This window comes from Pezoporus flaviventris, unplaced genomic scaffold (genome assembly GCF_033815535.1).
Source record: "Pezoporus flaviventris isolate CSIRO_AGI_PZ_B2104156 unplaced genomic scaffold, CSIRO_AGI_Pfla_v1 ptg000007l, whole genome shotgun sequence".
NCBI lineage: Eukaryota > Metazoa > Chordata > Aves > Psittaciformes > Psittacidae > Pezoporus > Pezoporus flaviventris.
In genome coordinates this window covers 49,628,458-49,640,921 of record NW_026892555.1, presented here as the reverse complement: position 1 = coordinate 49,640,921, position 12,464 = coordinate 49,628,458, and the positions used below count along the sequence as shown (strand labels likewise).

The following is a 12,464-nucleotide window of genomic DNA, read 5'->3' as shown; positions in this document are numbered from 1 at the left end:
CCGGTAATCACCTTGAAGGCTGAGAAACAAGACTGAACAGCTCTATTACAGACTATGCAACTACAACAGCAACTACAACAGCAATAGTTATGATCTAGAGGGTGTTCCATATTTAATTGCACCCTTTTGAGACATTAAACCAACCAAATATTTCTTAATGTTGGATACATACTAATGTTTCTGCTCTTCAAGTATATCATACATTAACAAACAAACAAAAAAAAAATGAAAAAAAAAAAATTGAGATTTCTTTTAGAAAATTCTTTACCATTAAACCACTGAAGTGTACTCTTCTGAACTTAAATGATCGTGGCTGCATTGCTGCCTCCAACTTTTGAACATATTTTTGTAGCTTTGGACTTTCTATCCTGTTTTCTACATAGACTCATATGCCTCTACATCCACCCTCACTAATCTCTTTCTTAAAATGATAACCTAAATACCTGTATTTCTCCTGCCCTTCCAGGTCTTTGAAACTTAATTAAAAGCCAACTCAAATCCTGCTTGACTCCAACAACCCCGTCAGTCCTGCAGTCATGACTCCTACAGGTGATTTCTGCACATTCAGTCAGATTCTTCCCTGAAGCTCTTGCATTCCCAGAGCAGCTTGCCCTCATCATTTCCTGTACCTCTTTTCTTTCCATCCCCTGCATTCAGACTCACAAAATTATTCTTAAAACACTGCTTAAGATTTTGTTAGAAGCCTTTCGTTCTTTCAGTTCCCTTCTCCCTAGTTGCAACTATGTTAAAGATACAGTTAGTATCCATCAGCAAAATCATTAAGTTTCTCACAGCATCTGGTACAAGTGAAACAAATGAAGATGACATTAAGACATTGATGGCCAGTCTTAGAGGTCTGGAGTAATTATTACTTTTTAACTCTTCTACGGTCATATCACTTCAACTTAGCCTTTCACATTACACGCATTTCTATATAGAATCATAGAATAGTTAGGGTTGGAAAGGACCTTAAGATCATCAAGTTCCAACCCCCCTGCCATGGGCAGGGACACCCCATACTAAACCATATCACCCAAGGCCTCGTCCAACCTGGTCATGAACAATGCCAGGGATGGAGCATTCACAACTTCTCTGGGGAACCCATTCCAGTGCCTCACTACCCTAACAGCAAGAATTTCTTCCTTATATCCAATCTAAACTTCCCCTGTTTAAGCTTTAAAACGTTACCCCTTGTCCTATCACTACAGTCCCTGAGGAAGAGTCCCTCCCCAGCATCCTTGTAGGCCCCCTTCAGATACTGGAAGGCTGTTATGAGGTCTCCACGCAGCCTTCTCTTCTCCAGGCTGAACAGCCCCAACTTTCTCAGCCTGTCTTTGTACGGGAGGTGCTCCAATCCACTGATCATCCTCACGGCCCTCCTCTGGACTTGTTCCAACGGTTCCATGTCCTTTTTATGTTGAGGACACCAGAACTGCACACAATACTCCAGGTGAGGTCTCACAAGAGCAGAGTAGAGGGGCAGGATCACCTCCTTCAACCTGCTGGACACGCTCCTTTTGATGAATCTCTTCTTTGCCCAACCTGTAGCTGTGCCTGGGATTGTTCTGACCAGAGTGTAGGACCTTGCACTTGTTATGGTTAAACTTCATAAGGTTGGCATCAGCCCACCTCACAAGTGGGTCAAGGTCCCTCTGGATGGCATTCCCATGCAGGAAAAAAAAAATAATGAATACTCAGCGCAAGGAAAATAAGCAGCAAAAAATCTGGATACTATAAACCTAACCTTCTACTGTGCCATTCAAGTTTTACTTTTGAAAGCACAGATAAGCATCTTTTCCCTCCAGTTATAATTACAGCTTCCCTGTTTTCCCTACCTCCAAGAAAGGTCTTCTGCTCTCAAAACCTTATGTACAGGGCAGCATTTACTTTAAAGGCAGAAAGAACTTGGTTGGGATGCCTGCACACAACTGCAGCCTGCTAACTGAGCAGGGGCAGCCTCATCCTTCCAGCTCTATCCTGGATTCCAGGAGTGAGCCTTAACTAAGCCAACTGCAACAGCCTCACAGACTACACCTGCCTTTCCCCTTGTGAGCTCATCATTACGGTATCTACAGGCAGCAGGTCCATTCCATGTCATTTAGAGATAAGTTCCTGAGTACGTTCATGGACCAAGTATGGCAGTCCTAACTGCAGATAAACTCTTTTTCTTGTCTATGCCTGAATTTAAGAGGCTGCATCCTTTGTAAATGTTGGCAAACTTAGAAAATGTTTCAGTTTGAAAATACCACTTTCACGTCATGTCCCACAACATCACTGTCTCTAAATTGGAGAGACACATACTTGATGGATGGACCACCACCTGGAAAAAGAATTGGCTGGATAGCTCAATGCTCGCATGGAGACCAGCAACGAGTGGTGTCCCTCAGGGATGGGTATTGGTACTGATCTTGTTCAACATCTTTGTCGCTGACATGGACAGTGGGATTGAGTGCGCCCTCAGCAAGTTTGCTGATGACACCAAGCTGTGTGGTTCGGTTGATACCCTGGAGGGAAGGAATGCCATCCAGAGGGACCTTGACACGCTTGTGAGGTGGGATGATGCCAACCTTATGAAGTTTAACCATAACAAGTGCGAGGTCCTACACCTGGGTCGGAGCAATCCCAGGCACAGCTACAGGTTGGGCAGAGAAGAGATTCAGAGCAGCCCTGCAGAGAAGGACTTCGGGGTGCTGGTTGATGAGAAAATGAACATGAGCTGGCTCCAGTGTGCGCTTGCAGCCCAGAAAGCCAACCGTATCCTGGGCTTCATCAAAAGGAGCATGACCAGCAGGTCGAAGGAGGTGATCCTGCCCCTCTACTCTGCTCTCATGAGACCTCACTTGGAGTACTGTGGGCAGTTCTGGTGTCCTCAACATAAAAAGGACATGGAACTGTTGGAACAAGTCCAGAGGAGAGCCATGAGGATGATCAGTGGATTGGAGCACCTCCCGTATGAAGATAGGCTGAGGAAGTTGGGGCTGTTCAGCCTGGAGAAGAGAAGGCTGCATGGAGACCTCATAGCAGCCTTCCAGTATCTGAAGGGGGCCTACAAGGATACTGGGGAGGGACTATTCATTAGGGACTGTAGCAATGTCCTAGTGACTGTAGTAGGACAAAGGTTAAGAGGTTAAAATGTAAATGGGGGAAGTTTAGATTGGATGTAAGGAAGAAGTTCTTTACTGCGAGGGCAGCAAGGCACTGGAATGGTTTGCCCTGGAAAGCTGTGAATGCTCCATCCATGGTGGTGCTCAAGGCCAGGTTAGACAGAGCCTTGGGTGACACAGTCTAGTGTGAGGTGTCCCTACCCATGGGAGGTGCTTGGAACTGAATGACCTTAAGGTCCTTTCCAACCCAAACTAATCTATGATTCTATGATCTATGATTTTATGCATAAAACTATAAAACACATTTATAGAAAATTATTTTATTCTCAAATCAGATATTTTCAAACCAAGAAGTGTCAGCAGTACTTACGGATACCGAGATATTTGTATCACCTCTTTCAATTATTCACACAACTAGGTATTATTAAGGTCATTCGTACAAATTAGCAAATACAAAATTTAAGATATAAACAGATTAAGTGGAGACAAAGACCTTGCTGGAAGTAACTGAGAACAACTGTATGCAACTCTTAGAAGAGTCACGATCAAATAAGCTTTTCCAGTTCACTATTGGGTCAGCTAGTCTTGTCATCATGATAACAGACTGCTGCTGAGGATATGGTACTGAGCCCATATGGTAGCAGAAAAATTATCTTTAATCATAATCTGAATGAGCTTTCGCAATATCAGAACACAAACATGTATTATCCTTTAACACCAAAAGAAAGGGCATCCAAAAGTCTCTAGAAAAGCAGTTGCATTCAAAAAAAAAAAAAAGAAATTATTTCTAAACAGTTCTTGGAGCTCAAAGCAGAGTTGCATATTATGGAAATACAAGAACACCCAGTAGCCCCTGTCTTCTGGGCAGATGATCACTAGATGCAACCTACAGACAGAATCACCAGTGAACTATAGCGTTCTGAAATATTTTCCAACCATCCTTTACTGATGAAGTTACCTTTATCTAAAGAGTGAATTACAGAAGACAGCATTTGCTGTCTTGAAGTGCCTTGTCCTCTGTTCTAGTTGGAAGTTTCACTACTTTCAAAAGTTCAGCCGATACACTTCTAAATATTTACAGTGAAAAGTGTTAAGAAGTGAACAAATGGTTCAACAGAAACACTAAGAACATTACTGCCTATCACAAGATCCAGTAATAGAACATTTTATGCGGTATCTTAAAGCTGTATCATTGTTTGGGTAGAAAAAGAGAAAGAGAAGAGAGGAAAATTGCACAACAGAAGCTTTCTACAGGAGCCACACATACAATTTTATGAAATCTTGCCCAGAACAATGAGTTAACTCAGACAAATTTTCAAGACTTACAAGATTTAACAAGTGGAAAGAATTTATGCAAAGAGCATTCTGTCATTACTAGACTCCCTCAGAGTCTACTCAAATATAGTAACTTTCATCAGACCTTCACAAGCCTTTGTGTCCAATAGCAAAATCGCAAATATTTGTGCAGATATCAACCAAAATTTGGACATCGACTTCATACAGCTTCCACGATGAAAATACTTTGTATGACACCACTTTTTAAAGTAACAAGACTTCAAAAGCCACTCTTCAAAAGCAAAAATACTTTGTCACATCTAAGAAGCTACACCTGGATAACTAAAGGTAAAGTACTGCAAATACACTCTACGTGACAGCACTCAAATTTCTGCACAAACTTAAAAGCCACACATCTTTCCAATAAGTCAACACACAGTAAGGCAGTACCCAAGCGCACAAAGGTATGCAAACTGCATCCTTCTTCCCACTGAAATGTCAGTGGCAAAGTTGCTAAGCACACGCATTTCAGGAAAGCCTGAAATACAGTATGACAGTTTTCAAAAAAAACTCGTAACACTGTTGCATTTTTCATATATCTTAACAGCATCAACAGTTTCTTTAAAAATGAAGGAAGAACTGGTTTGTGTGTGCCTATTACCTTTAAAATACATCTATTTTTAGTTTCTGATTACACAGGGTCTTGAAAAATGAGAAAATGAACATAGGTTTTATAGTACAAAAATATAATTATTGTAAGGTGGATAGATGTCATCATTAAGAAGTACTTTTATTGAGCAAATTTATTAGAACAACATCTTAAAACGTTTTAAATACATTTAAGAGTTACCCTCTGATGATATAAACAGCAGAAGTTGCTAATACTTGTTCACTAATCACAAATAATTACATTATACGTTATTTATTAGGCTTTGGTAAGTAAATAGTCACAAAAAACCCTCCCAAAGACAAACACTTTTTTTAGTTTCCATCATGTCTATGCTTCTTCTTCATACTCCCTTTTAATGAATGCCCTTTTTGTCCCTTAGCTTATTGATGCATATCACAAAACTTCTGTGCAGTTTTCAGCACAGATACTTTTCTGCTTTAAAAGCAGCATGACCTCTCTGTAAATGCCTGGAAGGATTCCTGCCAGCTTAGCCACCAACTGAAGTGCTCCAGCTCCGCTGCGTACTGGGACAACATGAGCAAGGTATCCATGACTACTGCCCACAAAGTTTAGCTCCATTATGCTCATTGCAGGTAAGTATTTTCCAATTATACTCTAAACATCAGGACAAGTAGTGGGGCATATAGCTAAGAGAAGACAAGAGGAAGGTGTACATGCAATAGTACTCCCAAGAATCACAGAATTGTTCAGGTTGGAAGAGTCCTCTGGAGATCATCCAGTTCAACCTCCCTGCCAAGGCAGGGCCACCTAGAGCAGGTGACACAGGAATGCATCCAGGTGGGTTTTAGATGTCTCCAGAGAGGGATGCTCCACAACCTCCCTGGGCAGCCTGTTCCAGTGCTCTGCCAACATAGAGAAGTTCTTCGTTATGTTGAGGTGCAACTTCCTGTGTTTTAGTTTATAGCCATTGCTCCTTGCCCTGTCGCTGGGCACCACTGAAAAGAGTCTGGCACCATCCTCTGAGATATTTCTATGCATTAATGAATAGAATCTCAGTCTTCTCTTCTCTAGACTTAACAGGCCCAGCTCCCACAACCTCTCCTCATAAGAGGAGATGCTCCAGACCCCTGATCATCCCTGTGGTCCTCTGCTGGACCCTCTCCAGTAGCTCCTTGTCTTTCTTGTACTGAGGAGCCTGGAACTGGACACAGTACTCCAGATGTCAGGAAGTCAGATGTCAGGCCAGTACCAGGGAGGATAACCTCACTTACCAGGGTCAGTAGAGAGGGAGGATCACCTCACTTGATGTGCTGGCCACACTCCTCCCAACGCACCCCAGGATACTATTGGCCCTCCTGGCTCATAGTCAACTTCTCATCCACTGGGACTCCCAGATCCTTCTCAGCTGAACTGCTCTCCAGTAGCTCAGACTCCAACCTGCACTAGTATTTGGGGTGCTTCCTCCCCAGATGAAGTACCCTACACTTGTCCTTGTTGAACCTCATTAGGATTCTCTCCGCCCGATTTCCCAGCCTATCAATGTCCCACTGAATGGCAGGGCAGCCTCCTGGTGTATCAGCCACTCCCCCAGCTTCCCATCATCAGCAAACTTGCTGAGGGTACACTCAAGCCCTTCATCCAGGTCACTGATAAAGAAATTGAATAAGACTGAATGCAGTATTGATCTCTGGGGAACATCACTGACTAAAGGCCTCAAACTGGATACTACTCTGCAGATCATGACCCTCTGAGCTCTGCCATTCATCCAGCTTTTGATCTACCTCACTGTCCATTCACCTAACCCACATTTCCTAAGCTTACCCACAAGGATGTTATATAGGGAGATAGTATTAAAAGCCTTGCTGAAGTCAAGGTAGATAACATCCACTGCTTTCTCCTCATCAACCCATCCTGCCATGTCATCATAGAAAGCTATCAGATTGATCACATAAGATTTACCTTTGGTGAACTCATGCTGACTAATCCTGATGACCTTCATCTCTTCTACATGCTTGGTGATGACCTCCAGAATGACCTGCTCCATCACCTTTCCAGGGATGGAGGTGAAGCAGACTAACTGGTAGCTTCCCAAGTCCTCTGCCTTGCCCTTTTTGAAGATGGAAGTAACACTGGTCTTCCTCCAACCACTGGGCACCTCTCCCATTCTCCATAGTTTTTCAAAGGAGATTGAGAGTGGCAGAGCAACAACATCTGACAACTCCTTCAGCACCCATGGGTGCATCCCATCAAGGCCAATGGATTTATGGGTGTTAAACCTGTCAAGCCTATCCCTAACCTAAGAAGAAATGAAATTCCGTATTTAATTTACTTATTCACCTTATGATTTCATGGTTCTGGGGACTGAAATTACATGACTGTTCCACATATGTTCCATAGCGCTCAAGTGGAATAATCAAGCTGACAGATAATTTTTAATTAAGATGCTTCTGCTTTATAATTGATCACTGCAAGGAAGAAAATGAAGACTATATCTGCTCCAGCTTCTTTTAAAATAAAAATTAAAATCTTTTAATCTTTTCCCTTACACACATTCAGAACTAGAAGCTGATTCGTAAGTTTATAAAGCCACATCCAACCACACTGTCAGGTGTTAACTTGTTGCTAAGGGACAGTAAAAAAAAAAAAAAGTGTCATCAAATATTTGCTTCAAAAAACTCAAAACTCAAAAGTTTCAAAAATTAAGAAAGTTTTAATAATAATGGACAATTTTTTTTTTTGTTTTTTAATAGAGAAAACATGGATCCTCTCCTAAACTGACCTCTTGAGTAGCCAAACCTCTTGTCTCAAGAATCAGTTGTTTTGCTACACAAAGAGGAAGATGCTCACCTTCACTCTGCATTATGAAAAAAAAAACATAAGTCCCAGAAGTAGTAGCCCAAGACCAGACCTTCAGGTATTCAAGTATTTTCAACTCTGAATCAGCAAATACTACAATCAGGTTTAATTTCAGTTTCAGAATTTACAATCTCCTTTGACTCCTACGTACCCAGTTATATCCAGAGGAATTCTCTTTTACTACAGGAAGATGTGCACAGCAGAAATAGTTCCAACGGCTTAATATTTCTGGTACCCTTGTCAGACATTACCACCCCCACAGCCCAGCTGGCAGACTGGGAAATGTATGTGTGCCTTAGCTGCTACAGCAGAATCACAGAATCATAGAATAGTTAGGGTTGTAAAGGACCTTATGATCATCTAGTTCTAGCCCCCTTGCCATGGGCAGGGACATCTCATACTAAACCATGTGACCCAAGGCTCTGTCCAACCTGGCCTTGAATACCATGAGGGATGGATCATTCACAACTTCCCTGGGCAACCCATTCCAGTGCCTCACCACACTCAGTAAAGAACTTCTTCCTTATATCCAATCTAAATTTTCCCTGTTTAAGTTTTAAACCATATAAGTTCAAATCATTTTAAGTTTGAACTCGTTTAAGTTTGAATCATTCATTCACACAACAAACTGCCAATGGAAGTCATTTTAAAGCTGAGCCTGTGCTGAGATTGAGCCACTGTACAGGATACCCATGAAAACAGCACGGCTAGGTACGTGATGTTTACCTAATCACGCACTCTAATAGCTTTAACTGGAGAGAATTGAATGCAAAATTCCATCTCATCTTAGTCTCAACAATTCGAAACTAGCTTATCAAACAAATCTTTCAGAACTTTCATTACTTCCCTGACATGTTTTCAGCACCATGTACTGGGGAAAGCCTGTCCTTCACCTTATTCCTGAAAGTAGTCACAACTTTCAAGATGCCAGAAATCTGGCACTTTGGAGTACAACACTCATGGAAACACAAACAATGCACAAAGCTCCCAGAGGCACTGAGATGCCAGAAATCTCTACCAGAAGCCTAATGAGAATCTGTACACTGTTGGTGTAGAAGACATGTGACATCAAACTTCCTGGACCCCAGCCTGTGCAGCTTTCACTGGAGCAGCATTTACTGGTCACATCAAACCATCTGTTTTAGCCCGCTTTCAGAGTTAGATATACCATATGTAAGATAAAGAAATCTCCAAGGTGTGAAGAGTCATCACACTAAAATTAGTTGTGACAGAGGCATCTCTGACTAACTTGCAGACAGTCAATGCATTGGAGAAGGCCTTTATGTAAGAGAAGGATCATTTGAGGTTCTTTCTACACAAGTTTGTTAAGAGCACTAACTCTATTACCCTTAATACCCCAAAAGAACCACCAAGACTGCTGATAAGGATTATGGTGTTGAAGTGGTAAGAAACCATACTTGATGATTTTACTTTCACAGGCACCAAATCCAAACACAGCAAGTGGTAAGATGTGGTAAGAAACCATACTTGATGATTTTACTTTCACAGGCACCAAATCCAAACACAGCAAGTTCTGCTGTGTAGCACCAGACTTTTCATATGCTACGTTGCATATCTGAGCAGTCTGCCTAATGGTGCTGAAGTAGCAACTTCATAATGTCAATACATTTAAGAACCCCCTGAGGCTGTTTGCACTCAGCATACATCACATCTTGTGATGATGGCTTATTTCTGTACTACGTTGCAAATATGCCAAAAGCTCTGTGAAGTAATGAGCACTGTGAGGACACATGGAAACAGAATTCGCTGGAGCATGCACATATATAATAAAAAGCCATGAAAACTAAGACTTCCTTGACTGTAACAAATTGAAAATTAGTGTTAACCTCTGTCAAACAATTAATTACCAAAGTTAAGAAACAAAGATGGGTTAATCATCAACATATTTGCTCTGAATACTGAAAATATGAAGTATCCTTGTGATCCATCCAGTAGGTACAATTGAAATGGGATCCATTAAGACAACTCTTGAAGGAAATCACAGAATACTCACTGTTATTCACATGAGGTATGAACCCCTATAATGATGCTCCATTAAAGAGGAAGTTGGTTCATAGATTACTCCTAGGAGGTATGATGATGCTTCGCTAAAGAGGAAGTTGGCTATTAGAAGGCCATGAACCCATCCCACTAACTTCTCTGAATGTTACGATATGTTACACATTTCTGTAGTCCATTCACTTGCTTGTTTCTTCTAGCCTTCTGAACTTTAGGGGCACTGATGAGATCAAGGGATGTGCTAACACTCCACAGCCAAATTACTGCTGAGTTGCAGCACCTGAAGTAGCGGCAGTACAGATTCAGTACATCTAATAAAGTACATTCCATTTCGAACACTGAAGTGAGAGACCACTGAGGCAGAAGGACCGTGCAAGGAGGAGATAGTCATGCGTAACAGCTACTCCTGCTAACCTTGATAGCTCGGCGCTTCCATCTCAGTAGGAAAACATTAAACATTACCCAGACACAGGACAAACAAAGCAATATTCCCCAAGAGTTTATATGCTGGAGAACAAAGTGCAAATAAAACTGGATAAGGAAACTAAAACAGAATATGCTATCAGACTAAATTAGTGTGCAATTTACAGCTTATTTTCCTCAACATAAAACATGTGCAGGCAGCTAACAGGTTTTATGGCATTTATTGCTCCTTCAGAAAAAGAAACCACGACAGAAAGTGGGTGACGCCTTCTGGTATCACTAGCAAACTGAAGTAAACAGCTCGTAGGCAGACAGAAATCGCCACCTCCCAGAGGTCTGAAGACAGCGTAAGTTCTCGCTTTGCATAATGAAACGAAACCGAAAGGACATCGAGACAGCCAAGACCCAGCCAGGTGAACCGTCCGACCGACAGCCACCCCTTCGGGCTTCCGAGGGGCAGCTACAGGGCTCAAACCAGGAAACGACCGGCGCTTCCCGCCCGCACCTTGAACTGCACAAGCTCCGGCGCTCCGACAGCCCGGCCATCCGGCTCGCCGCCCCGCACCGCCGCCGCTTCCCCGCGTGGGGGAGCTCCTGCGCCGCCGCTCCCCTCCCGCCCGCCACCAGGGGCTGCTCCCGCGGAGCAGCTCTGCACCGCACAGCCGGCCGCCCTACAGCCGGCCGGGACGGTGCCCGCTGCCGTCAGGAGCGCGGGCGCGGTCCACCCTCGACGCCCGCCCGCCCGCCCGGCCCGGCAGGAAAGTTTGATGGGAGAAAGCAGCGCGGTGACCCGAGCGCCCCAGGCCGGGTGGCGGAGGCGCGTTCCCTCCTCCCCCCGCCAGCGCAACGACCCCGGGATGGGAGCGTGCCGCCGAGACTGGCCCCCCTCGCGTCTTCCCTCGACACGTGGGGCTGCGGCACATGCCGGCAGCCCTCACTCCCCACGTCCCGCGCTGCTCGTCCGCTCCTGACCCCGCCGCCAGGGCAGCGTTAACGGGGCGGCTGTGCCCCTCGCCGCCGCTCTCCCGCCCTCCCTGCCTGTCCCCAGCACCTGGCGGACGGCGCTGCGAAAGCCCCGGTAGTTGTCCTTGCCGTAGTTGAGCACTTTCTCGTCCGGGTCCGCCTGCTCCTGGCGCCGGTCGAAGAGAAACACGGTGCGGTCCCCGTTGCCGCGGGGCGTCAGCAGCACCGGCCTGCGAGTTCCGCGGCAGCCTCCCGCCGCCGCTGCCATGTTGGGGAAGGCGAGGAGACGGAAACCGCCCGGCTGCGATGGCGGCAACGGCGGTACCTAACAATCGACTCGCGAGCTCCCCCTCCTGGCGCCGACCGTCGCACGCATGGAAGCCCCAGCTGGGGAACCAGAAGAAGCCAGGCGAAAGGCCGGGGCAGAGGCCTGGAAGGGGAGGAGCAGCGATACGGATAGGCGGCCGGGGAGCGACACGGAACCGGAAGCGGTACTTAGCGCCGCTACTCCGGAATGGGTTCACGCTCTACGCTCTCCGCCATAGCGGGGCAGAAGCGGGCGGCGTGCTGACGCCCTGGCGGTGGAGCAGCGTACTGCGCCTGGCCGCTGCGCCCGCGCTTAACGGTTCCGAGGCCGCCGCCTAGCGGCTGTTCCGCGTGCTACCTGGGCGGCGAGGGCCCCCTGGCGGACACCTCGCGCCTCGGCCGGGCCCGGGCAGTGAGCGCGCTCTGCCGCCAGCGGTGGCGGTGGAACGGAGAGGCCGGTCCTGAGGTGGAGTCAGGCTTCGGTCTGAGGCGCGAAGTGGTAGTTCGTCCCCCGCCAGTCGTGGTCCATAAGCTGTTGTTTGCTGGTTTTAATGCTTGAAACGCTTTCCTCCTCCGAGGGAATGAGTTGGTGTGTTCTCTTCAGTCTTAAAAATCAAATTTCAATTAAAACTTAATTCAGACTTTTATACAAAGTTCTTGGGGTTTGTGTGTCATTGAGTCACAGAATGGTTTGGGTTGGAAGGGACCTTAAAGGTCATCTAGTTCCAGCCCCTTGCCATGGCCAGGGAGCCTTCCACTAGAGCAGGTTGCTTGAAGTGCCAGTGTCTCACCACCCTCACAGTAAAGAATTTCTTTCCAATGTCTAATCTAAATCTACCCTCTTTCCATTTAAAGCTATTCCCCCTTTTCCTATTTTGTATATGCAA

General features: G+C 45.2%; 1 protein-coding gene across 1 annotated transcript in view; it reads right to left on the bottom strand.

Annotated features, from left to right (window-relative positions):
* The window catches only part of SMCHD1 (structural maintenance of chromosomes flexible hinge domain containing 1), a 72,776-nt gene extending 60,970 nt beyond the window's left edge, over positions 1-11,806 (bottom strand). The window contains exon 1 of the mRNA XM_061448680.1: positions 11,360-11,806. Within this exon, the coding sequence (XP_061304664.1) occupies positions 11,360-11,539 (180 nt within the window). The 5' untranslated portion in view covers positions 11,540-11,806. The remainder of the gene's footprint in view (positions 1-11,359) is intronic.
* Positions 11,807-12,464: the final 658 nt, after the last annotated feature.